The 27,871-nt window shown below is 36.5% G+C and overlaps 1 protein-coding gene across 1 annotated transcript; it reads right to left on the minus strand.

The window, feature by feature from the left end:
• Nucleotides 1-653: 653 nt before the first annotated feature.
• On the minus strand, nucleotides 654-27,599 carry LCORL (ligand dependent nuclear receptor corepressor-like). Its single transcript, XM_010014407.1, has 6 exons — nucleotides 27,515-27,599; nucleotides 20,898-20,977; nucleotides 20,511-20,640; nucleotides 13,883-14,137; nucleotides 4,254-4,344; nucleotides 654-2,847 (listed from the first exon to the last, which is right to left on the minus strand). The coding sequence occupies exons 1-6, from the start codon at nucleotides 27,597-27,599 to the stop codon at nucleotides 1,815-1,817; spliced, it is 1,674 nt and encodes a 557-aa protein (XP_010012709.1). The 3' UTR covers nucleotides 654-1,814.
• Nucleotides 27,600-27,871: the final 272 nt, after the last annotated feature.

The following is a 27,871-nucleotide window of genomic DNA, read 5'->3' on the forward strand; positions in this document are numbered from 1 at the left end:
AGTTCTGCTTAAAAAAGGATTCATTCTGTAATATGCAAGTAAACTTCAATCACTGAAGAAGATTCAGTATAGATCTGAGAGACCAAAGAACTGAGACACTGGTGGTGCAGTTTCAATGGAGTATTTTGCTTTAAAAGGGAAGTTACCATTTTTTAGTAGCGTTAATATGGGCTAGATTTTGCCATCAATATTGCAGTATGCTCTCCACTTTTTTAATGGCAAATTTATCTATAAATCAAATTACCTCATGTGGCCCATATGTATCTAACATCCCATTTCATTTATATAATCAACCTATACACATGTGAATTTGTTGGGGGAAAAAAATGTATGCATGTGTACTAAACGTATAAAAGTTGGAGAAAAGTCTTTTTCTATGCCAAATTATACATAAAAAAATTACATTTTGAGAGGAAAAGGGCATTGATGTTCAGTATTGAATGTATGAAGCAAGCCCCCATTCTTCATATGTAGACATATACTTTGTGATAGTACACAAAAAAATTAAGTATGATATAAAGTCCAATGTGAATACTTTGAAATTCATATAAAAACTGCAATATGAAGGTAATTGGTCTCCCTTAAATTCTATTAAAAGTTACGTATTTAAAGTGAACTGCCTAACATCTAACTACCAAATTTATAAAGAATTTATATTATTGAAAGTTCAAAACAGCTTTACCGCTTAATATCTGTATTTCTATCAAGACCCTGAACTGCAAATTTGGTTATTAGCAAAATGATAATGTAACTTGGTATTCATTTGAAAAACTGAAAATGTTTTGAAATGTCACAGCAGCAAATACATTACAGTTACAGTGAGGTTTTTCAAAAGGAGTGTGACACAATCCTTAAATAAATTTTAAGTAGTCATAACATCAACTAACCAGCACGTTTCAACAAAAAAACCCAAACAAACCCAAACCATTCTCAAGCTCATTCTGTGCACATTATGAACATGCTCTAAGTTGCATTCCAACTTTCTTCTTAAACCTTACAAGTTACCTTATTTGTCAAACTAAAAAGGAAAATTATGTTAAAGTTTAAATTATTTTATGCTCTCAGTATTCCATCTTATTTCATATTTAATAATTCTATAACTACAGTAATTTCTCAGATTTCATAAGTGTACACTTTGTAAACACCAATTTCTTTCTAAACCAACAACAAAATTTTCTTAAAATGATAAAAAAATGCAGTTTATGCCTGCTAAACACACATTTTTAGTAATGAAATATTTTTCTTACTTGTATTGGATACTTAAGCAACGATGAACTTTTTTCTTTCACAGAATGTACTATATCCTACTAATACTTCACAAATCCACTTCCTTGTAAGGAACTAGCTTTTTAAAAAAAAAATCCCTTAACTTGTATAATCTGAGTTACTTACAATTTATTGCAAGTATTCTGTGAAGTATAAGTCTGCTAAGCCTCGGTTGTATATTTCCATAATAAGATGGATTATTGAATGGGTAGAGTGGTTTTTCACCAATTAAAAATTATGCTTCACATGACAAATACTTGTTTTCCCAAAACATCTTTATGCTATTGACTACTAAATAAAACCTGAATCTTTTCACCTATTTATACAAGGATTATATTAAATACACACTATCAGAATTAAGTGAGCAACTCTATAATTCTGTCCACAGTGAAAACCCTGAATAAAACTATTTTTCAAAAGGCATGTATGTGGTTTTTGAACTGTATAGTTTCACGTCTTCTGTCAGAGTGAGCATATGTATTTCTCACATGGTGTGTGTATATACGGACATACATACACACACACAAAACAATTCGCTAACAATTATTCTACACAGGCTTGCTACTATTCTTGCAGCTGCCAGTCCCTGAATCTGTCATATTAAATAAGCCAGTATCTGGTAATCGGAGTTTCTTCTTCGGCGGAGTCTTCAGTGTTCCAGATCTTTCTTTTACTTTATATTCTAAAGTGCTGTGAGGTACCCCATAAATTCCTTGTGCTTTGGAAACACTCATTTTCCCACTCATTACCATTGCAATTGCTTCTTCCATTATTTCATGATCATACTGCCGATAGCGGCCACGTTTTTTTCGTGGTTGCTTATTATCTTTACGATCCAAACTATCTTCTGTATTTTCTGAGGTTCCATCTACTGTCCCATTCTTAGCATTAAGACACAAAGGAGAGAGGTCCCCATGCAGAAAGTAGGAGTCAACACTTGAGTGAGTTACAGGTCCAGAACATTCAATTTTGTTCTGTTTGGGGAGTATATTTTTCAATTTTTGAAGAGCTGATCCTTCTAAGACTGAGGAGGTTTTAGAAACGTGGTACATAACATCCAGAAGACCAGCAGTATCAGACTGTGGTTTGGACACAGAACTTATTCTTAGCTGAGGAATTTTTAATTGTACAGTAGGACTTGAAGTTTCATATTGTAGATTTTCACTTTTTTCTTTAAATTGAGTGACCATTCTCTGTAGAGTTAACTGGTGGAGGTAACTGGAAGCTGTTGGGAATTTTAATTCTGAGGTTTCAAGTAGACTGAGTTTACTTTTTTCTGTGCGCTCTGCTTGAGCTCTTGCCCACAAGGCTACTTTTTGTAGGACTGCACAAGTTTCTTTACTGTCTTTAAATGAATAACTATCATTGAAATCTCGAGTTTTGTTTTTAAAAGGTGCAGGCTTTCCTGCTGGTAAGGCTTCTAAGTGGAGAAGTAAAGTTTTTTGAGGTATGCCATAAAGTATGCCTGCTTTATTTATGTCCAGTGCTCCAGACTGAATGTCTTTCAAAGCTTTTGAGAGCAAACCATCTGCAAACTCAGCACTTCTTTCCACATAGTCCTCTCTGTGTCTGTGTAGTCTCCTGGATGGATGGAATGAAACGATGGTAAACTGATGTATGAGAGACTCTCACACAGCTATGGAAGGGAAGGGTCCACTCCTTTATTATACTCCTTGCTTCGGTAACATCACTGCTTCTGATACTTTTAAGCCTTTGAGATGTGGTAGTTAAATGATTATCCTAGCAAAATGTTACAGTTCTGGTAGGACAGTGTGTCAAAAATCATACGGTGGCTTCTACAGCAGCCCTTCCAAGAACTTTATATCCTAGCTCAGCATTTGATAATATTCTCATGTGCTTGCTATATCCCCTTGTTCACATGCTTGCAGAGCAACACTGTTATAATTTTAATTATACAATTAACGTTCCGTTAAATACCCAAATCCTGAAGGAGTTTTTGTTAGTAGAAACGTGACGTTACCGCTAAACAAGTAATAAAAGAGTCAACCCCCTCATAGAAAATTTGCAGCAATAAGTACATAACTACACACAAACATCCCAGACTTACGCAAAACTAGGCCTTCTACAACGAGATAAAGTGCTGTAGCTAAAAAGTCCATTTTGGCAAGATAAAAGACAGTTTTAAAGACTTCTATCCACTATTTACAGCTCTCTAATTACAAAGCCATTTTTCTTTTAAAACTTCTTCATATAAACAAATTAATAAAATGCAATTTTACATCATTCAAGAAATACTGCTACTGTAGTCCTATTTGTAGTAAGTTATTTGGTAAGACATACAGGTGACAAAAAGGGTCCTGCTATGGCTAGTGGATGGGAGGATGCCAAGATCGTAACAAAATCCAACAAAACAATGCATTTCACTAGTTTTGTGGTAGCTTTCAGCAGATGCAATGTTTTTTGTTGAATAAAGAAATTTGACCATTTGCCACCACACACCATAGTCAGAACCATGATGTAAGTATAAGTATGATGATTAAGAGCTCTCTCTCACGCGCTTGCTTACTCTCTCTCTCATTAAGGCATATTAGAGATAGTCATTTAACTTGTTCATGTTAGTTGAAGAATATTTTAAATCTAAATATTTACATGCTCATTTTTGTCCAAAATCGAAGTTTCCTAAGTAAACTGTGAAAGAATGTATTTACATCTTCTTCTGCTAGCCTATTACTTTAAATGTGTTATGTAATAAATTTTCAGGTAATTTTTAGTAACATGAACTAAAGTTTGGTGATTGTTCTGATAACTTTTCTTTAAACAGAAAAAAAGGAAAAAGACAAATGAAACATATGATATATACATAGACACACACTTATGAGTGACAAAAATTCTTTTGAAAGCAAAATAGGAACCACATGTGTGTGTCAGTATATACAAATATGTTATGAACACAAAACCTGACTTCAGAGGAGAAAAAACTGGATTGTCTTTTACATAAGCTGAAGAGATTCCTAAATGTTGCTTACCCAGACACTGAGTTTTCAGAACACAATGGGTCGTATTTTGGTTCTTCCAACCTTGCGCTTTTCTTTGTAGAGAGATCTAGCACTCCATCCCCTGCAAAGAACGAGTAGTGGTGATAGCAGTTGTTTAACGATGATCTCCGAAATCTTGTTAGCAAATGTTTATACCTAGGGCCCATTTTTTAAGCAGTTACTTTATCTTGTGAAATTACATCCCTTTAACAATGTCAGCTGTCAGCAAATGGTTTTACACACAATTTGTAACAAAACTTTCTAAAACTAAGGAAAAAGTACAATCATCCTATTCAGAAATAATAAAATTTAAAAGAAGAATCTTTCTTAAACAGGGACACATGACTGTTTCCCTAAAAATCACGTACATGTATATATTGCATTATTACTCATATATTCATATTTACATACTGTAAACAACCAAGCATGATACTGAAGTTAAACCTGAAATAACTAAATCATAGGCTTACAGGATAATTCAGGCTTACAGGGATCTCATGAGGTCTCTAGATCAACCCCCTGCTCAGAGCAGGGTCACCTGTGAGACCAGACCAGGGTACTGGATGAGACAGCACTAACTGGGAAGAGAGCTTAAGCCCAGAACAGAGTTTTGGGCATGAGACCTATGTCATTAAATGTTCCAACAGTTTGTTCATACATATTCCCCCTGCCGCCCCCACATATACGCAATAAGGAAACTGGAGAAATGGAAAGACCTAAACTGGGGTGGGAGTCCACTCTGTTAAGTCACTGGCAAATGGTGAATTCAAGATTTATAGTTGACTGTTGAAGTCTATGAAGTACTGAAATAGAAAACCATTTGTTTTAATCAATATTTAAGAACATTGAAATTTAAAACAGCTAATTAGCACAGGTATTACTCCTAGTTTAAGTTTTTGTCTTTAAGAAAAAAAGTGCATCTAAATTAAAGATAAATCCCCTAAATACATTTAATTTCATACTTTTCTTCCTTGGTTTTCTGTTTTAAACTTGGGCTGTTTTGTATGCCTGACCTCTGCAAATCCAGTTTTGTGTTTCAACATGTAGCTCAACATTCAGTTCTACAAGCAACCTTATGCTACCCATTTTTACATTGGTGTCATTTTCGTGTTACTGCATATGATTTTTAAAACTTCCATCAACTGTATATATTTTCCCACAGCAGACATGAAGCATTAGCTGAATAGTCCAAATACCAACACTCAAATAAAGTAGTCAGAAAAATTGTTAGGGTAACTGTCTTTTATACCAATGCTGCATATAGTTTTGTGTAGTAATCAAATCCAGCTATTTAATTTTTACTGGGTTTCCTCATTTTTGACTGTTTTCTACCAACTATTTTTTATTATCTGAAAGGTACAGAGAGAAAAAGTAGCATTACTCAGCCTGAGTGAGAAAATACTTATAAATATGCCACTTGTCAAAGATGCTCCTTTACTCCTAAACATATTCCTTTCAAAGTCTTCCTTAACCATAAAGGAAGAACTAGTTAATCAACCTTTCCGATATTACAGAAGGAAAAGCCAATTAAAAGCCCTACAGAAATATGTTCAAGGACTATCTAGCATACCCAGCTGTAAAATATCACAAATACCTAAGCTCGCAATACACTCAAGTCCTGCATAACAGACAGATTTAATCTGTTGTGTTGTGTCAGTCACACAAAGTACATCTCCCTTTCTTAAGTGCTTGCGTGTGTTCCCTTTCACAACAGTTTTTCCATCTTCAGTTGATAGTCATAGGCACTATGATAAAATAAATTTAGAAGAGATAACTAGAGCAAGTCACTGGACAAAAAACAATTTCAAAGTTCACAACTCATCAAGACCTAACACTCCCCGTATTCAAAATTAAAAAAAAAATTAAAATGAAGCTAAGTAGATTTTTCTGGGAAAAGAAAAGCCCACAACCCAGAAAACCAAACACCACCCAACAAAGAAAACCCCAAAACTCTTGCAAGACTCTGTAACAAATCCAACAAGAATCATTTTCATTTCCAATCTTTCAGAACTGGCTTTGCCAAGACAAGGCCACCAATAAGTTGAAAAATTACTAAGTTGAATAATTACTAATTACTAAAGAAGACAGTACTGAAAATACAAGCTTCTAGAACAAAAATTAGATACATTTTGTGCCTCTAAAGGGTAAGCAGAACTGAAGAGTCATTTCAGGTTCAAGACAGTTCGTTCCTCCAACGCAGCATATGTAAGCATTGAGAATATGACATCTCCCTAAAGACAATGCTTCATGGGAAGCTGAGCCTCAGCAGGAGTGAAAGAGAACCATGCAAGAAATTTGATATACATACAAAATACCAGATAAAGTCACCACACACCAGGATTCTATTCAGTAATTTCACTCAAATTACACCCCACCCCCAAATTATAAAAAACCCAAATCAGCAACACCCTTCCCCAACCCCCAACCAAGCAACACAAACCCCCCAAAACTGATACAGGAAGGGATGATAAGACAAAAAGACTCAATAAAAATACACAGTAGTTCCTGGTTTAGTACATCTTCCTGCTTTTAGTAGTATCAATTATTATTATATAACAAAGGACACCTACAACTGGTAGGAAAGGGCCACCAGTTGTTATAAATCTTTAAGACATAATGAAATGCTACCTAATGAAATGCTACCTAATGAAATGAATGTGTATATATTTATATATGCACACACAGACAGAGTAGAGATGTTCACTTTTCATTACGTATAAGACCAAAAGGTTTGCAAAGAGGTATCCTATAGGTTGACAATGAACCTTGAAAACTTGCTAACTTGCAAGGTAGGAATAAGGTCTTTTTTAAACCAAGCCAGAACTTTCTATCATATCACTCAAAATGGGCATTTAGGCAAGAATTCTGGGCAGGAACTGAATTATATCAGGGTTAAAAACCAACCAACCACCAACCAACCAAAACCACTCCAAGGTAGTTTTAATAAAACACATGGAATTACATCTACTCTTTAGCTGAAGCCATGACTACCGAGACAACAGCCTTCATAAACAATACTATATAACTGGATAATATAAAAAAAGATACTAATTTTCCAGGTCTGCTGCTCCTGATCTTCTAATGAAGTTACTTCTGTGCAAATTAAATGATTTTGAACTTCAAAGAAATGGCTCGACTTCTCGTCTTTGCTTCTCAGCATAAGATCATCAGGTCCAGCAATATCAAAAAATAATTAAGCGTGATCAAAGGTCATCTTCAAAATAACCAGAAGGTGGAAAAATAACTAACAGAAACTGTATGGGTCACTCCTGAATTCCTAACTCCTACATTTGGTGTTTCTAGCAAACTTCTTTTTCCTGGGTTTCAGGAAACCCCTTACTAGCTATTATGAACTGCCTTACTAAGTCAGACAACCTACTCTACCCAGTCCCCTCAGTCTCCAGGCATGAGAAAATGCCGCTCCTAGGGAGAGCATACCAGCTTGGCCACCACCTGTAGCTCATTCCTCTCCTGCTCTCCCAGTAGCTCTCCAGTAATCACTGAATTAGGGATCTGAGAGATACATCCCTGTCTACTCCATTTTTAGTTTCTGGCCTTAGTTCAGATAGCTGGGAAGTTGTCTATGGTCTTTTTTGACCCCAGTGACACTGCCCATTTCCACAATTTCCTGTCACAGCAGTTCCAATATTCCCAAACTACTGTGCAAAAGCTGCCCCTTACATGCTTTTCTCTTCCAAGCAAGCCCTGCCTAGTTCTAATATTGTGCAATTTAGTAAATAACTCTGCCTCTACCTTATCCATCATACTGTGGTAAACCTCATTCAGGTTTTTCATAGCAACAAAGTGATGCTGTCTTGTCTTCACTACCTTTCCTGATGATGTCTTGCCTTCTGCTGGTTATTTTCTGTGCTGCTGCATATGAAGACAATGTTTTCTGAGAACTGCCAGTAAGGATGACAATTAATTCTTAACTACTGCTTTGACTAGCCCCTCTTTGCTGACCTGACATGCTATTCTGTAAAATGAAAAACTGATAGATGAAAAGTATACGGCTATGCATTAGGTGTCCATGGCAAGGTCTTGTCAGCAACTGTGAGGAGAAGCCACAGGCTGCCCTGTGCTGAGCACAGACAGTTCTAGCTGGTTCCCATGGACCCACTGCTGGACACAACTGAGCCCTGCAGCCATTTGGGCAGAACCTCTGTGAAATCATATTTAAGAAAAGGCAAAAAGTACTGAATGGAGACAGAAAAAGGGAACAAAAAGAACGAGAAAACAGCAGAGGGAAGCCCAGCGGCAGAGGAAAATGGCAGAACACAAACTGTTTGGTACAGACTGCAGGCACTCCACACCCATTCCCCTTGCACCACAGGGGTGGTGGTGGTGTCTGGAGTGAAGCTGAGCCTGGGAAAGGGGGAGGAAAGATGGTGTTGTACTGTGTCTTTCTGTTTCCACTACCGGAAGTAATAATTACTTTAACAGACAATAATTTAAGTTAATTTTCCCCAAGCAGAGCCTGTTCTGACCATGATGAAAAGCGGTAAGCAACGACAATGTTCTTAACTCATGAGCTCTCCCTCCTGTTCTTCCCATTTTCTCCCCTGTGCCACTGAGAGAGAAGCAAACAAGACAGTGTCTGACGAGGAGCATGGCTGTTAGCCACCAAGGAAGAAATAAATACCTACCGACCTCCAAACCCATACATTTTTAGGGTGACCTTGTCATGGAGAGGCATTAAACCGTTTCTTGAATATATTTACAGCTCATACAATTTGTCTTTGGGAATATAGCACGTGTACCTTCAAAAAGCACAGTATTTTCCCCAGTACAGGTGGTAAGAACAATATATGAAGAAAATAAAAGGTTATTTTTGGTAATGTTTGGGATTCTTTCAGTAGCCCTGAACATAGCAAACAAGAGGGCGTACATGCTGTGAGCCCAGTTGTCACACTAACTTCAGTGTGGATTTTCACAATATGAAACCACTATTCAAAAATTTAAGAATTGTTTCCAAATTCTGGTCCATTATTCAGAAATCATTATTTTGCTACAAATTTTGGTGAAATCAAATGAACATTGTTGAACTGGATAATAAAATGCTATTTTAAATCATTTAAACAGGATTTTCGGCTTGGATTATCCTTACTTTTCCCACTTCTTCAGTAACAGCCAACAGCAATGACAAAGCTACAGCTTTGTTGCACATTGCCAGCTACCTTCTGATGTCTTCAACCTATGATCAATCAATGAAACATGGAAATCTTTGCAAATTCTCTTGAATTCTTCTGCTATGTTTACAAACTATCATTGTTCCTAGAAGATACTGCAACAAGATAAACTACCAGATAAGTTGTTTGTGCTGCTTATACTTCTGCCTCTTGTAGGTCACTTTGCTTAGAAGCGTGAGAGTGACCAACTCTTCTGTATCTATCAAGGAGAAGAGGCCTCTGCACCAAAGTCTGCTGCTGGGAACACTCCCCAAAGAGCTCACATCATTACTGCACAAGAAAATAATAAGTTGCTGCAGGATATTCCAAGACTCCTCTTCACTCAATATTTTATTCTACAAGGATGCGCCTTTTTCATTGTCTTAGTTTTGAGGACAAATAATATTGCAAAAATACACACCACCACCCTATTTTTTGCTAGATGCAGTGTAGACAAAACACTTCTTTTCACTATACAGAGTATTCTTTTCAAGGCCTGGACAGTCTTAAGAATTACATGGATTAGGAAAAAAGAGCAAGATATGGGTATCTGAGACAGTTGCCCCCAACTGACTGACCATGAAGAAACAGCCTGATTACTTAGCAGCAAGGTGCACAGGAATAAAAGCACCCTGCACAGTTACCACACTTCCACATGTACAAGAAAGTAGAGCATAATCTGGGCATCTGCTATCAGTCAGGCACCAGCCAGACATACTTGGATGCCAGTGCTTAAATACTCAGTACTGAATGATTCAGTACCAGGGGTGCAAAGGGTTGACCCTGGCCAGTAGCGAGACCCTATACAGTCCCTCTCTCACTTCCTCTCCTCAACAGGCAGAGAGAAATAAGATGCAAAATGTCATCAAGATAAACATAGGGAGATCATGTGCCAATTACCATCACAGGCAAAAAAGACTTCGGGAAAATTGATTTATTACAAATTATAATAGATTTGGATAATGAGAAAGACAAAAACTAAAGCACCTCCCTACCCTACCTTTTCCCAGGCTCAGCTTCACTCCCAACCCTTCTACCTCTCTCTCCTGTGCCCAGGGAGCACAGGCAAGATTGGGAATGGGGGTTAACAGTCAATACAATCCTTTCTACAGGTCCTTCCTCCCCATGCTTTTCCCCTGCTCCATTGTGGGTTCTCCACAGACTGCAGTGCCTTCAGGAAATACCCAGCTGCTCCAATGTGGGGTCTTCCACAGGCTGCAGTGTGAATAACTGGAATAGCCAATGGGGTCTCTTCCATGAGCTGCAACAGAACACCTGCTCCACCATGGTCCTCTCCATGTGCTGCAGGGAAATACCAGCTCTGGTGCCTGAAGCACCTCCTCCCCCTCCTTCTCTGACCTTGTTGTTCCCCTTGCTGTTTCTCACTCCTCTGTCTTCCAGCATTTTTGATCTTTCTTAAATTATGTTTTCAGAGGCACCACAAACCTCATGGATGTGCTTCACTTTGGCCTGTGGTACGTCTGTTGCAGAGCTGACCTCTTCCACAGGTGCCACCCTGCAGCCCTCCTCAGCTACCAAAACCTGGCCAAGTAAACCCAGTACACAGGGGTATCAAATCTTGAAGTGTCAGACCTGAATATTTTGGGAGTACTTCAGAGATGGCCAGCAGATACTGGAGGAAAGCAAAAAGGTTTCTTAAATGAAGATAAGATCATCCAGACATCTTCAGTGGCAGAATCTTTTTTCAGTACCGAGTTAGCATCTAGCTTGGATCTGCTCAGTGCAAAAAGAACCCCAAAATCCCTCTAGTGATCTGGAAAATAAAACTTACTCCTTCCTCTCAACTTAAGCCCAAGAATCATTGCCATAGTGAAGGAACAAGACTGCTTTATTAGTTAGATCATAAATTTTAAAAGATGACTACTATAAATACAAAGCACCCGCCTAAACAGAAAACGAATTTAGGTCATTATCTGCTTCACAAAATTTGAATTAAGACAGACTTTACCTTTGACAGTCCATCAGAGAAACGTACAAATTTGAACTTTCTACTTTGTTACTGCCACTTCATTTGGAAATTGTAACAGGAATTACAAATAGCAAATAATAACAAGAGCTGCATAACAATTGAAAGACACTACTAAGAAGGTAATATGGTATAACTTATGAGTCTCCAGACTGAAGTATACTATGTTAGGCACAGAACAATGTACTTTTAAAAATGATCCAATTGAAAAGTTTCATGATTCCCTACCGTAAGCATGTTAACATGTCAATATATCCAAGCTTTCTTCAGGAAAATGACAGAAGTGAAGAGTAGGTAAAATAGTAATACATAGTCCCTGACAATAGCTAATTGAAAGAACTCTTCCTGAATCATTACACCTGGAACACAATGCAAATAAAAAGAGCAGGCTGACTTTTTCCATCTTGATCTTATTTGCTTGTGTTGCTGCCACTACAGTGGAAAGCTAAGATAGCTCAAAACTGCTATTTTATGTTGATGGGAAATGCTAACCACAGTACACCATCACTGGTAGAGAAGACGGCTTAAAGCCTTTCTCCAGCTGCAGCTACGTTTCAACACTTCTCGTTTCAGTAGCTCTGAACTTCAGAGCAAGACTACTATCTTTAACATCTGCAAAGCATTCCAGCAAACACGGCAGTGCAAGGTCTGAGAATCTACAGTATCTTACACAGCATATGAGTTTCACATAGTAAACTATGTATGCTAAGCAAATATTTTGGCCTCAGATATCATGCTGCAGTCGCAGAATTCTAAACTTGCTGCTTAGTCTTGTTACAAGAAAAATGCAGATCATATAAAAAAAGATTTAAATACTCCAATCTCTTTATACTTTTTCTTGGACAGAAGATGAATGTATTTTCAAATAGCTGAGGGTGGCAGCAGAACTCTCCTCCCACCCCTGCCCTGTTCACCCTTTGCCTTCCCCTTCATTCCTCAAAGATTTATTTGGGCTCAGCATGGATCAGAACCCGTCTCTGGGGACTCTGCTCCCTCATGGACACTTTAAACTTATTACTCTTTGTAACCAGCTGTTGAAGTAAGCAACAGGCTACAGTGCTGATACCAAGAAAGTACTTCCTATTGCCTTTGCAAAAGAAACATGCTTCAACCCGGCCAATTATAAATGTCTAAAATCTAATTCATCCATAGCAGACATATGTCAAAGCACTACAGATATTTTCTCAGGATTTAGTCTGCACAAGGTATTCACTAAATACAGGCATGAACCAGTTTCTGCTGACCATGCAGAATAAAAATAGGAATGCCACAATTTCTTAATGACAAAGAGAAAGGATGTTTAAACTTTAATCTAGACTAGTTATGTTTAGCAAGGTAAATCCATGTTAGAGTACTGCCCCCAAAAGCATGTGCCATCTTATTGAAGACTGCATCATTGAGCACACACATATGAAATCTGCTTTCATCCTTACCAAGGTATGTTTTTCTCAAAAACTAAAATCTGCAGTTCTACCTTCTTTTAACTTCTTTAGTATGGCACATGATGTATAGGTAAACTTTTCCCTTTGGTCTGCAGTATTATTGAATTAACATGGACTCTTGTATCTGCAAAAGACAAAAGCTGCTTTTGCTACTGTTTTCAGTTGCACATGAAGTCACACCTCTTCCTGAAAATTGTTGCTAATCCAAATCAAGTTCAAAGTCCACAACATTCTTGTGAATATACTGTTATCAGTTTTGGGTAGCAATACTCCTTGAGGCAAATTATTTCCATTTTGTAAAGGATAGCAAGACAGACTTTTTCTAGCTTTACTCTGAATTAAGAAAGTTGCTCTAATCTATAATGATTAAGGCATGAAATATGGAAATTTCCTCCCAAACAAATCTCCTATTTGCATCATTCTAACCACTCTGTATTTAAAGAATCCAGGTGTCCAAGGGCCAACACAGACACAACGACCTTTGCTCTCTGAAATTCCAGTATCCTCCTCTCTTTTCTCAGGAAGCTTCTTAAGAACCATTTACTTCAACAGGATTTTGAACCACTGTTACCTCTGACAGCCACAGGTGAGCTGACTTAGATTCAGTATATGAAAGAAATTCAGTATATGAGAAATTCCAATACCATTTATTTAACTCAGGCACTCAGAAATGAAAATATTTTTCTGCTCACACACAATAGGAAAAATATTTCTTGAATGCATGTGGGGTTTTGGTCGGTGGGGGTTTTTTTGGTGGTTTCTCCCCACCAGTTCTCTTACAACATTTTTTCCTGGTGCTTGAAGGAAAATACATTCTTTTTCTTTAAATGTTAAGTTGATACAATGCCGATTTTCTTTCAACCTTATTTTAATCACCTAGGATAATTCTTTTTCCTATACACTGATTACTACATTGGAAAAATGAAACAAAGATATTTGAGACAGACAAATTTTTCAAATGAATAAGACTTCAAAAGGCAATAAATGACAGCAAAACACAAATAAGCAGCTATAGACATTTACCTTGCTGAGTATTCTGTTCTTGAGTTCGATTCACAGTGAGGTCTAGAGGGCTATCCTGTTCTTCCTGAAGGGAGTTTTCCGTTTGGTTCATTTGGATACTTTTACATATCAGACTTGGTTCAAACGATGAACCATTTCTGTTCTCTTGAATTTTGCTACTTTTTGAAATATACTCAATCGCAAACTGACGGATCATTTTTTTCATTAATTCCTGAGCAACTAGGGGAATGTTAGGATCACAGTTCTGAGGAAGATCTAGGAATAAAACACAACAACAACACAGGCAACAGATGCATTAAAAAAATGAAACTTCATTACTTTTCTTTAAATAAATACTTTCCATAAGCCAAATAAATGTGTGTAACAAGCACATGTGTAACGAACACATTAATTCAGAGGTATGTAAGTTTTTCTTATGAGCATTTCTAACTCGAGGCCACTTTGAAGAATATGTTTAGCACGCATCAGTAATTTTCACCTCGTTCCTCTGTCATAGCGTGCAAGTAAAACTACACGGGTAGATCTATAACACAAATATGGGAGTCAGAATCTCTATTTATTGCTGGCAAGCAAGTTGTATTTTCATTTGCAGACTGTACATGTTCAGTTCTGAAACTAATTTTGAATACAAACAGTAAAAGTTAAACAAAGCTACGAATTAATACATAAAGAAGTCACTTTATTAAAGAACAACTATAACAAAAATAATTCAATTGCAGTACTATTAGTCCCTTTCATAACAGAACATTTGTACTTCTGAAGAGCTGATCTTAAAAGGTCAAAATTTGTTTCACCTACGTATTAGATTACAATCCCTTTGTAGAATCAGGATTGCAATGTCAAAACTGATATGATGCTACTTGAAACATCCCATACAAATTGCAGCAATACGAGCAATTGAATTTTACAATGAAGTTGTAGATTCTTATTATAAAATCTTACAGGATTTTCAGGGCATATTCAAAGTTCTACCAACAAAAACACCTGTCAGAAAACCTTTATTTCCTGTTCTAAACTGTGGGTACTCTATTTTTCATTTGTGTATCTAACAGTCCCATGGACAAAAGTATTTCATTTTAAAAAAAAGGAAAAAAAAAAAAAAGATCAAATATAAGATACTTATGAATTTATTTTAATGTTATCTGTCAGCTAGAAGAAAGTTAAACATCTTATGACAAGCACAGCTGAAACTACATTTGTTAATCACTGAAAAGGATCCTAATATAAAAAGTACCAGAAAGATCAACAAAATAACGCATAATTAACTACGTATAAATAACAATACTTAGCATAAATAACAATGAAATTAAGAAACTCACTTAAAGCTAGCTGTGTTACTCATTGCATTGATGACTGCAATACTTTATTTCACAAAACAAGCACAATTGTCTATACTCAAAAGCTCTTTGGCAGTAGTAGTACTCATTTCACTACCCCACTGCTCCTTCTCTTTCAACTCTACATACACACACAAACCAAAAATATCCCTTTTGATGTTTTAACCACTGCCCATCCTTGAGTTCATAGGTAATGAATGAAACAGATTTCACTAAGAAGGGACCAGGATTTAAAGATTTAAGGTGTGAATGTGACACAGAATAATCAGCTTTTAGGTCAGCCTGGATTGTCTGAAAGAATCACCAAAGGACATGGTGGCAGCTACTGAGATACTTAACATACTCTGAAACAGGTAAGACAGGAGACAAACTGAGTTTTGTTTTCATGGAAGTGGAGAAACCGAAAGGACTGGATCAAGCAGATGCTTGCATGCAAAGTGTAAATTTCCTAATAGGTAGTTTGGAGTATCATGCAGCATATTTGCTCAAGCATTTTATGCCAATGAAGCTTTATCCACCTACTAGCAAGAGGGACCACTGAGACAGATCAAAGAATGTTGTTCTGGGTTTTACCCAGTTTGGTCCTCAATACTTCCATGGATAGAGACTGTACAACCCTGCTGGGTAGCCTGCTCCACTTGCTTACCTGCCCTCACTTTTTCCTACATAAAAAGGAACCACTTGTTTCAATTTGTTATCTTTCACTGTCCTGCTATGCACCATTGTGAAGACTTTGACCCTATCTTCTCAGTAACCTCCTCAGGGGTACTGGAAAGCTGCTTTTGATTTATTCCTATTAATGACGCTTTGCTTCCTAATAGAGAATGAAGCTGTAGATGCATAATTTGTATTATAAGGAAGTAATTTAGAGTATTTTGAAGTTAGAAATAATTTCTCACAGCTCTCCAAATGATATAAAATAGAAATGAGATGTTACATACTCGAAGAAGAAAAAGTTAGTGGTTTCATAAGCTATTTTCTTTTTTCACACTGTACATTTTTGAAAGAAAATAGATGTTTTAAGGGTAAATGCAACTTTTATATAATATTTTATCAATATAAGACTCCTGAATGACCAGACTAGAGTACGTGCGCTTCAAGTGTATTGTATAGTCTAATTCCTTACATTCAAAGGCTGTCTGTATTATTGTACAAGTATACAATGAAAGCATGTAGAGACCTGTGATTTTAAATTCACAGTAGGAAAGTTTCACTATACATGGCAAATTTGTAGTTAGTCACCTGAAATTTGTAAACGCAATTTACTGTATTTTGGGGTATTAGGTCTCTAAGCTTAGTATCACTAGCAAATATATCTTAATTATTATCAGCAGATGGCACCAGATATACTTTGAATGACCCAAAAAGTTTTTATTCTAAGATGCCTTATTAGAAGTCATGAATATAGCAACTTATAAAACTTTAAATCTACATGCCTACATTTGTTTAAGCTTCTTTTTTCACATAGTTGATTTAAAACATGAGGCATGTGTATTTACTCCATGGATGATACATGTACATACATACTATCTCAAACCCAGCAGAACAGTCTTTAAGGATCAGGAATAAAAAGTAGCTGGTCACAAACAGAAGGAATAAGGGCCAAGTTCACTCTAGTCTTCTGTTCAACATTCAACATTTTTCCTTCCTCTTCTCAGCTGGTCATTTTCATTACTCTATACACAGTCATATCGCTAAGGTTTTTCTTAAACACAGTGGAAAATGACCAAGAAATTCAGGGGTCTTTGAAGACAGAAACACTGGCAGGCAGGCAGTCGACACAAAAAAAGTATGTTTTACTTCCTTAAGAAAGCAGCTGAAATCCTGGTAAACATTCTCTCCTGATGAACTTGATGGAAAGGGATAGCAAGGCTGTCATACAAATTGACTGCACAATGAGTTCGTACAGAAAACCTTTCAGAATTGGAAAGGTTTTCTTAAAATTAACTAAAAAAGGAACTGCAGTTAATGGATCAAGTAGTGAATACATCTCAAAACTACACCTCAGAAAGAAACACTTCATTGTAGTCTGAGACTATGTGTGCAAGATTACATTTTCATAGGTTTGCCAAATTACACATATGCTGTCCAAGAAGCATAACCAGCTTGTGACATCTCTGTGTATCTGAGATGTAAGTAAGCAATGAACAGGAGAACTCAGAGTTAAATGCAAGTATGTGGTATGTTGTAAAAAAGCCTTAGTTATGAATGGAAATATTTTAGAATACAAGACAGATACCTAGAAACAAGGAAGAACTTCAAAAAGCCTACAGGGAAATTATTTTGGTATGGAAAATATGCCACTGAACATATTCAACAGAGTTGCCCAGAGAATCTGGAAAGATTTAAGTCATCCTGACCATTTTCTCCAATTTTGTGTTTCAATTCCTTAATTTCTGCAAAAGTTTTTCAGGTTTCTATCTTCTCCTGGTGGATCATGTCCTGAAGATAGAACCTGATTCACAACCCTCAACGTATTTAAATGACCTTTTCTTTTTCTTCCCCTCCGCCCCCTTAATTTTTGTTTTAAAAGGTCACATTAATATTGCTTGGAAAAAAGCTTCGAAGAACATACATGACCAAAATGTCTGATCAAGCTCTTAACAACTGCAGTTCTGCCATGTAATGATGATCACATATACAACATTCTATAATGTTCATAGGGGGAAAAAAAAGGACTAATATATATATATTTTTAAAGCACATCGTGTTTTTTCCTTGTAACTGTTTCTCTGACAAAGAAAAATGGGTGGAATTTAATGTTATTAAGTGGAAAAGTCTCACAGTCTACTCTGCTTTCAATACAGAATGGGTAAAGAGAGATGTCACACTTAGGAAAAAAAAGTACCTGGGTTTCACATATATTGTTTAATGGAAACAATCAAAGTTTTATAAAAAAATTACTTGAGCTTTAACTGAGGTGTCTGATGAGGGCAGGACTTGTCTACAGATCTCTATCTACAAAACATAGCTAAGATAGGTTCCTAATAGGAAGTTTAGTTTACCCATCTTGGCAGTAATTCTATCATCCTCTTAAAAGGAAAGAGGAATCATCTTTGTCCAAAATTCTGCAAACAATTCCTCATTGTACGAATGCCTGAAGATTGTACACTGTGGACAATGATGTAACGTGGTTGCGTGTTTTGAGCTCTTCCAAACTAATTTCCTGATGCCAAAAAACCCCACAACCCTCACCCAAAACCAAGCCTGAAAACTGAAAAACCCAGCCACACACTAACTTGTTCTAAAATAAAAGGATAACAAGACCAACGAAAGAAACTCTCAGATTTGCTCACTCATCTTAGAAGTTGTTCACAGAGGCCCCAAATGAAGCCGTGCTAGTTACAATAGTAAGAGACAGTATATGATTTCAAGGAGTTTGCAATTAAAACAAGGGAAACAAGTGTTACTTTCATTTTAAACACAGCCAAACAAGAATTCTACTTTCTTGGGGAAGGGAGAGGGGGAGGAAAGGTGTGTGTTTATGTTTTAGTACCAGGTATAAAAGCTGGTCCTTAGCTAAACAACCGCTTGAAATTTTTTGACAGTTTTTCCCTAAGTTCATAACTGATCTGAAAAACTTACAAAAACTCAGAAAGCGACATGGGATTTTCTAACAAAACTCTTCATCTTCCTCCTATAAAGCCTAGACAATTACTTAAATACCTCATAAATTGTTTTCACATTCCCTTTGTAGATAGACAGTTTTTCTTCCTTTTCAGTTCCAATCATTTGAACAACTTGAGACTGGAATCTGAACTGAAACAACATTCTTAGAAAACTCTGCAGAAAGTACCTTTTACCTAAGAATACACAAGTTCTTCAGAGAATCACAAAAACAATCAGAAAAGACTTAGGTTTTGTTTTTCAATAGACAAAACCTTTTTAACCTAGCATTACTGATCTGGCAGATCAAAAAACCTAAGGGAGATGCTAAAAGCCAAGTGCTCTCTGTGAAAAAACTTCACAGAAGTCATTCCCTCCAGTAAGGTCATGCAAAGTTTCACTTCTCCCATGATAAAAAGTTCCTCTCAAGGAGTATCAAAAGACAGCATCTCCAGCAGAAGCACGAAGCAGGCAAATGTTGAAAAACACTGTACATCAAGCCCAAGAACAGATATGAGAAAGTAGAAATTTGAAGGAAATAAAATACTTGCCTAGGGAGATGCTATGCAACTGGGTCTGTGATGAAAATATAACAAGACTTTCAGAAATAATGAGGTGACAACTTCATTGGATATTTTATTTTAAAGGGAAAATAGTTTTAAAGAAAGCCAAGGAATAAAGATGGGCTCAAAATGCTGTTGCACTCCACCTAAAGATCTTTAAAGCCTAAAGCAAAACTTCGGCTCGACAGACGCCCTGTACAGAAAAATATTCCATACACCCCAGGTTCAAAGGCACAGTAATCTCTTCCTGCCACAGCAAGGTAAAAGAGAGAAAATTAGCTTTGGGTTGTTCTCCCACCTACGTGAAGGAAGAGAACGTGTCTCACACTAATTCTTTGTTGGAGCAAGAAAAGGCTGTCACCCTAGTCATACTCAGCTATTTTGACATCCAAGTACATCTACTAAACCTAAGAAAAGCCTGTGAAAATTGTAGTTACCGGGTAGAGCTACATTCACAGAAATTTAAGGAAGAAAATGAGTATTTCTGCTGCTGGTGACAGTAACTAGCTAAGTAACTTACATGAACCAAGCTGACTTGTCAATCATTCATGTACTGCTATAACTTGCTGAATGCCAAAAAACAAGGATAGTCAAAGAATTAAAGAGCTACTAAATACTACATATTTTGACAAAAAGTTTCAGCCTCTGACTTGGATGTATCCAAAGTATCAGGTTTAGTATGAGAAGATCCCAAATCCCATTTTCTAATCTGTAAAACACATTCTCTTACCTAAAAACAGTCTTTCTGCTGAAAACTAAAAGTCAAAGTTCAGGAACAGGAAATGTTTAAATGCTTAAAATTCCAGAGATTGGCACCTGAACTTGGCATAAAAACAAAGTAGCAAGTCATGGTTAAAAAAACAAACAAACAATAAAATATGAAAAACAGGGACTCAAGAATAGAACATACAATGTGATAGGACTAACAGCAATGCCAAATAGGAAGAGTAGTGCTTCACTCAGTGACTCAAGTAAGCAGAGAAAAAGATTAAGGAAAATCAAAGGAAAAAAAAGAGAAATGGCATTCAGTAGATAAATGAAAACTACTTAAAATCAACCTTGAATAATTTGATTCTTCTAGATTCATGTCATATCTCTTAATACAAAAGACATGCTTATTACCTTTCTTTCGAAAGAGTGCATTTAGATAGTTTTCTGCTTGGCATTCAATCTTATCAGTGTTGGACTGGCCCTGAGATGACAGTTCCTCTGTAGGTGTTGACTGTGAAGAACCGATAACTGATGCACGATCCTAGAAGATACACAAAGATAACATCTTTCAGAAGTTAGTCTACTGGTAGTACAATATACAATTAAATTATTGAGCTATTTAGTAAAAGAGTCACTAAAAAGATATTCACTATAGAGCCAAACCACCTCACTCCTTCTCACAGCCAAACTACCTTGAGTCAAAATGCAGTATTAACTTATTTGCAAAATTCAATTCCTACTTTCATACAAAAACTTGGGTGTTGGGGAGTCATGCTTGAATATCATATTCATACTTACACTGACTGTTTCTTTGTGTAAATTACAAAAGGAACATTTCTCATCCATAGACCAGTCAGTTAGCTCTTCTGGCTCACAGTCTTAAAAGAAGAAAAAAAAGCTAGATGTTTTAAACAAGTAAAAATGGATTTTGAGAACAAAATACACATCCTCCAATTCTCTCAAATTCCATCATAATCTAATATACATTTACTGTTACAATGTAATCAGTAGTATTCCATTCTTTCTTGTCTGGCTCACATAGCTCAACTTTCAAATAGCAGAGGGCACCTTAGGAGGAAAGGTAAACTCCCACATTTCAATTAATCACCTATCACCATTACTCAAGGCATCTGAATGCTGTAAATAAAGCTCTGAATTCCAGTCATCACTCATTTTAACACAATGCAAAGTGTTTAACAAGAGTACAAACTTGTAAACTCAGCGAGGAATGGACTCCTCACCATTTCAGCTACATGTGTTGTACTTAAAAATTTTAACTGATTTGATACCATCACTGTAGTAAACCAAATCCTTATACTCACTTGTAGCACTTGATTTATTTAGAAAACTTTAAAGTAACTTTACATGTTTTATCAGAAGGTATATTTTGGTCTTGAGGGAATGTAGAACTTAAACAGAACGCACATGTCAAGTCCAGTCTTCTCCTACTGAATGTTTCTTTAAACAAATTATTAAGCCCCTTTTCAAAAGTTGAGTTTTCCACCTCATATACTCTTTTCTTCCCAAGCCACCGATTGCCTTACAGCTTTTCCCAGATTAACTGTGCTAATAAATCAAAATTAACCTTCTAATTTCTTGTTTAAATTTACTCACGGCAAGTAAAACGGAAAGTTTACTTTTGTGACAACATTGTTCTGATACCCATAAACAGTAATTGCTTATGTATTTAGCACCTTGATGTATTTGTAGAGAATATTGTTACCTGCCCTTTACACTTCATTTTGCTAGGCTAATGTAGCCCACTGAGTTTTCTCTCATGAGATTCAACCCTCTGCACTCCATCTGCAACCACCTTTTCTGCACCATTCTCACTTGAACACCCGTTTCCTGAACATAGGTGACCGAGATGTCAAGATGATGCCTTTCTTTTACATTTACACCAGACTTCCTTAAACTGTAGACAATAGTCTTCCTACAGTATTCTAGTTGTGCATGAGTATATCACAGCTGCAGCATTTTGGCAGGTGAATGACCCTGATTAACTACAGCACCAAGGTCCTCTCCACATCCCATCCATTTCCAGCTCATGCACTTACAACCTAACCCTTACCCAACCTTAATTAACAAATATGTTTCTTTCTTTTCTCTGTACCACTAAATTACAATCACAGTTCTACTAGGGAGGTTCTTGGGATTACCTGCTTTGTGTAACACACTGTGGTAGGTTGACCTTGGCTGGCTACCAACCCCCACACAGTCACTCTCTCACTCCCCCTCCTGTACAGGGCAGGGAAGAAAACGAGATGGAAAAACTTGTGGGTCCAGATAAAGACAGGGAGATCACTTACCAGTTACTGCCACAGGCAAGCCAGACTCAACTTGGAGAAAATTCTTTTCATTTATTGCCAATAAAAATAGATTTGCATGATGAGAAAGGCAAAACTAAAATGACCTTACCACCCTTTCTTCCCAGGCTTCAATTTTACTCCTTCATTCCTCACTCTTTTACCTCCTCCCCCACCCCAAATGCTGCAAGGACGATAAGGAACAGTAGCTGTTCTCAGTTCATAACAGTTTGTGTCTGCCTCTCCTTCTCACGTTTTATCTCTGCACAGGCTACAGGCCTTCATGACCTGCACACCAGTCTGCGTCCTTCCCACAGCTACAGCTCTTCACAAAGTTTTCTAGTGTGTGTCTTTTCCACAAGGCACAGTCCTTCAGGAAAAGACCACTCCACAGGCCCACAGTTCCTGCCAGAAAACAGGCTCCTTTCTGCAGGCTGCAATTGCTGCCAGGAGCATGCTCTACCGTATGCTCTCCATGGGCTCCAGACTCCTTTGGGGCATGTCCACCTGGCTCCAGTGTGGAGTCCTCCATGGCTGCAGTGTGGATATCTGTTCTGACATGGTCCTCCTCAAGCTGCAGGTTCTACCTGCTTCCCCATAGTCCTCTCCATGGGCTGCAGGGGACTCTCTGCTCTGAAGCCCACAGCACCTCCCTACCCTCTTCTCTGACCTCACTGTCTGCAGGGTTGTTTCTCCCACCCTGACAACAGCTGAGCCTTCACTCTTTCTTAAATACATTATCATAGAGGCACCAGCAGAAATAAAATGAGTCTGCAAAAAAGAACTTCTTGAGTGTGAACATAACCCAATTAACTCTGTATTATTACTTAAATCTAGTTTACTCAGCTCTAAAATACTCATTTAAAACAGAATTCTCTATTGACAATATGTTATATGCTTCCACGGATGCAAACCAGCAATTTTGACAGGTCGGACAGCTGATGATCAGAAACAGACATGAGATTCTTCCTGACTGGACAGAAACAGAATGAGTTATTTCTGCTGAATTAATCTAGCTGTCTCAGCCTGTTAGACCTATTCCTTTAAGATGTCCACAGATGAAAAAAACTCCACACTATTCTTTCATAACAAGTTCATGTTTTCATAGCTTTCCTTGCAACCTCAATAAATCTACTTATGGATATTGGGATTCTGTGCGTAACTCCAAGACACGTTTTGTACTTTCAGAGAAATTCTTCTGCCATGGAATCCTGAAGTTTCACTGTTAAAAGTCTAACTAGAGAGCAATCCTTGTGTATAGCCAAAAAAGTAAGCCTTGAGAAACATCAGCCTTAAGTAACACTAAATTTATTTAAAGAAGTATAAACTATGTACAACATTCCACAGTTAAGTATGACAGTGAGCTAAGCAAAACTGCCATCAGACAGCAGATATATACCAGATACATCAAATCCCAGACATCCAGCAGTCTCATGTCACCACAGCAGGAAACATACTGAGACCAGTATTAATTTTTAACTTTAGAGACAACCATGATCCCAGAAAGAATAAAAAAAGTGAACTCTGACAAAAACTGCTGCCTTTTTTCATTTCTTAAGCCATTCAAATCTTTGTGTCCCCAAACCATTTTTTGTTCCTCAAGGAGTCATGCCAAATTAAACAAATTAATACAGATATCTAGTATTGAATGGATTCCATTTACCTCTTGAAATGTGAAATAACTGCCGAGCAAATATGAGATAGCTTAAAAAAATGTATCCCTCACTTTTCACTATTTTCTGCATCATTATAATAATGTCCCAACAAATTTTCCAGCTATTTGTCACAATTCTAATCAAATGATCCCCTTTTGCTTTATATGGCACTACTGCTTTCTAACAGGTACATAAGAATATCCGAGATGTTTACCATGTTCCTTCATCTTTTTAGTTTAATGAAAACTTGAATATTACAGATTCATGTTTCTAATATAATTTTTCATTCCTTTACAGGTACATAAATAAATATTCCAGAACAACCTAATGAAAAAAAAACAAAACACACCCTCAAATAAACCTTTCATCCTGTATAAAGAAGGTATTTCCCCTGGCAGATAAAGAATGATGAGAGCTGCTTTTCTCCTGCAAGACACTTTTTCCTCTGTCTGTAAGAGAATATCCCACAAAGAAAACACACAGAAACCAGATGATCAGAGGAAAAGCTTTCTAACAGTTCAGCTAATAAATATCTGTAAGTAAAATGTAAAGAATAACAATTTACATGTGAATCTGCTTAGCTGAAAATGGGCATAAGCAAAGGATTAGAAAGCCTTAAGGATTCAATGACACAAGAAGCCTCAAGCCTGTTCAGAAGATGACCAAGGTCAGATGCCGAGATAGAGAACTTGACACCTTTGCAACCAGAAGCTGCACTACCAAAGCAATCAGGGTTAAAAAAACCAAGGTGCTGAATAACAGAGGTGACAAGAACCATTCAGGCAAGCCCAAGGTAAGTCCGACATACACGTGTAAGAATTTCAAGATAACAAAAATAAAACTTTGTATTCTTCAGGTAACTATCTGTTGTATGGTGACTGTTTCAGTTTAATTAGTTTGGCTTCTCAGCAAAATTGTATCTGATTTACACGTTTGCAAGGTATTTTCTTTGAAAATTAAAAAACCTACTAAAATTGAAGTGTACCTTTTATCATCTAAATTTGCCATTACAATTAATTATTATCAAAAACAACTTCGAGAGAATAAAATAATCTTTAGCTCAAATACTATTACAGGATAGAAATAAAGAGGAAATAAATCAATTAACACAGTCATGTAACATCTTATGCACATTAATTTTTTTCTATGCTACAAGCAATAGATAAAATCAACAACATAAGTGAAAAAATGCTATTGTAGCTAAGCACCATGTATTTCAGCTGATTCTCACACATTTCTGGATAAGAAAACCATATAACTTCTTGAGATTTGTTCAAGGAAACACACACTCTTGCTAATGGGGCATAATGCTGCATGTTGACAGTACTGGTTCAGTTCACGATGAGAAAAATGGACACCTTACAAGATGCAGTGATTTAGATACTGCTAAGAGTCTAAAAACTTGGGTTCTGATTCTGCCAACCTTATATTTTGTTAACTAAGGCAATTTTTTACTTTGTATCATAGTTTCATTACTTGAAAAGTGACACTTAAATTACATCAGTGGAAAATCTGTAACAAATTTTACTCAGGAATTCTGTATTAATCTTTATAAATCAATTCAGACCTCAAATTAGAAATAACCCTGCAGCCTATACTATGAGTTCCACCTCTACTGGCTTTGTACAAAACATGGCAGATTCAAAAAGCATTACTGAAGTTACAGACACTGTGTTCATCTCTTCTGCAGTTACTCCAGCAGTAAAATCAATTTTAGAGATGTGTCAAACATGGAAACAGACTTTAAATGTTGAAATATTCTTGACAGACATTCTTAAAAAATTGGGAAAAAAATTAGTTTTAAAACTTTATGTTTTACACAAACATTAATTTCATATACTGGACAAGTCATTGGGGAATCAAATACCAAAAGTCCTCTCCAAGCAATGTAAATAGCAGATCTTGTATAATTTACAAGAAATCTTCAACAGCATAAGGTGAATAAGCTAGAACTTTTCCCATAAGACAGCTCAAATATATGCACATAGGAACTCTAGAGGAGCAATGTACACCTTATTTTGTACTATCAGGCTCCTTCAATTACAACACTTACATTCTGTTCATTAGCTCAGTACTTTCTATCTCCTCACACAAAGGGAAAAAAAAAAAAAAAAGTGTCCTGAATTTTCTTTCAAAATGTAAACCCTTTGATGCAAAGGAACACTAAAGCTTTAGTCACTAATCAGCCCAACACATAGCAACCCACTGGAATTACAACCAGATTAATAAAAAGATACTGTACACTGTTGTAACAATGCCCTGTTCCCTTTTCAAAGCAGTAACGTGCTTGTTTATCACCGCAGATGGAAATAAGCTTTAACCCAAATTTACACATTTCTTAAATATTTTTAAGTCTGACTAGTGACATGCTTATAAAGCTAAGTGGCAAAAAATATTCCTAAAACATCAGTAAAGTAGTATTCCATGCTCTCCCCCTTTCCCTTTAAAATATTGTATTACATATATGATTCAGGCCGAAGAACTTGCACAATATGAAGAAGACAAAACCATAACCAAGTAAAATCAGTCATTCCAAACCTATTCTAAGCAAACATAAATAATACATGCCCACTCTGCCTCCTGTTCTAGCAGTATATAGGTTATACGCTTTACAGATTACACTATCAGATAATAAATTCTAAAGAAATTTAATGGAACATTTTGAAGGTTTGATAACAAAACATTTTTTAAAGTCATGAAAGTGAACTTGACAGAACACTTCCTTTGACACTTCAAAGAAATTTTGTTCTGGATTTTCCTCCTCTGCTTTTGTTAAAGACGGATAAACCATTATTTTATGTTTAACTAAGGGCTCAGGTGTTACTGACAGCTATTGCAGTGAAACTAAGCTAGGTCTTATAAGGATAATGGAAAAATATCTACTTTTATATATATATATATATATATACACACACACACACACATATATATACACACACCCATATACACACACACCCCTTAAATATAGATATACTTTTTCTGTATATACGAAAAGAAAAAGCTTATTTTTTATATAAAGATATTAAAAATATATGTATAAGAAGCTTATACATTCTTGACCGTTACAAGAAACCTAATAACCTAATCTAGCATTCACTACCTTCCTTTTCCCAATTAATGTCAATAGGCAGCTGAGCAGCTTGTCCTCCCTTTCTAAAAGCTGTCCAAAGAAACAAAGCAGGAGATGCAATATCCCAGAAAAGTAGATCTTTCTCATGAGAGCTTCTCAGGAAAGCTTAGCTAATCCAAAATTTCCCTGCATAGGAACAAAACCTAGATACCAGTTTACCTAGCACTTTGCCTATGCACAGCATTGCCAAGAACATGATGAAATAAACATTAGAAAGAAAAACAGTTGAAGATTTTCTTCTTAGAATTCAATGCATACTTTAAACTACCTTTAACTAAAATTAAAAATAAATGAAGGTCATTGCACTAGAGCTGACTCATTTACCTTCAAATAAACTGAGGTCTCTTCGTAGCCTTGGTCCATAAAGCCCTTCTAAAATACTTTCAAAACCTGGAAACAGAAGAAACATTTAAAACAGTAAATCAAAAGTTTCTTAAAAGAAAGCAAATCCAAGAACACTGGCAGCAAGTATCTCAAATTCTGAGAGCAATTCCAAAAATTGTTAATTTAGCACACAAATATTTACTCCTTCCACTATAGTACACTTCAACAGAATTAGAAGATAAAAATAAGACAAGGCAATTGCCATCTGCACACAATCAGCCTATTAAGCCATGCCCCAACAACCTCCTTAGACTTAAAATAACTACCACAGAATCTTAAAGGTGGGAGGATTAGCCT

Source organism: Nestor notabilis, unplaced genomic scaffold, assembly GCF_000696875.1.
Source record: "Nestor notabilis isolate BGI_N333 unplaced genomic scaffold, ASM69687v1 scaffold2960, whole genome shotgun sequence".
Taxonomy (NCBI): Eukaryota; Metazoa; Chordata; class Aves; order Psittaciformes; family Psittacidae; genus Nestor; species Nestor notabilis.

Coding starts and splice junctions, on each gene's coding strand:
- LCORL (XM_010014407.1), bottom strand. CDS start 27,599: ATGTTTCTTCTGTTTCCAGGTTTTGAAAGTATTTTAGAAGGGCTTTAT. Junction 20,641..20,897: donor TACACAAAGAAACAGTCAGT/GTAAGTATGAAT, acceptor TGTATCTTCTAG/GATCGTGCATCAGTTATCGG. Junction 14,138..20,510: donor TGCACTCTTTCGAAAGAAAG/GTAATAAGCATG, acceptor TTTTATTCCTAG/ATCTTCCTCAGAACTGTGAT.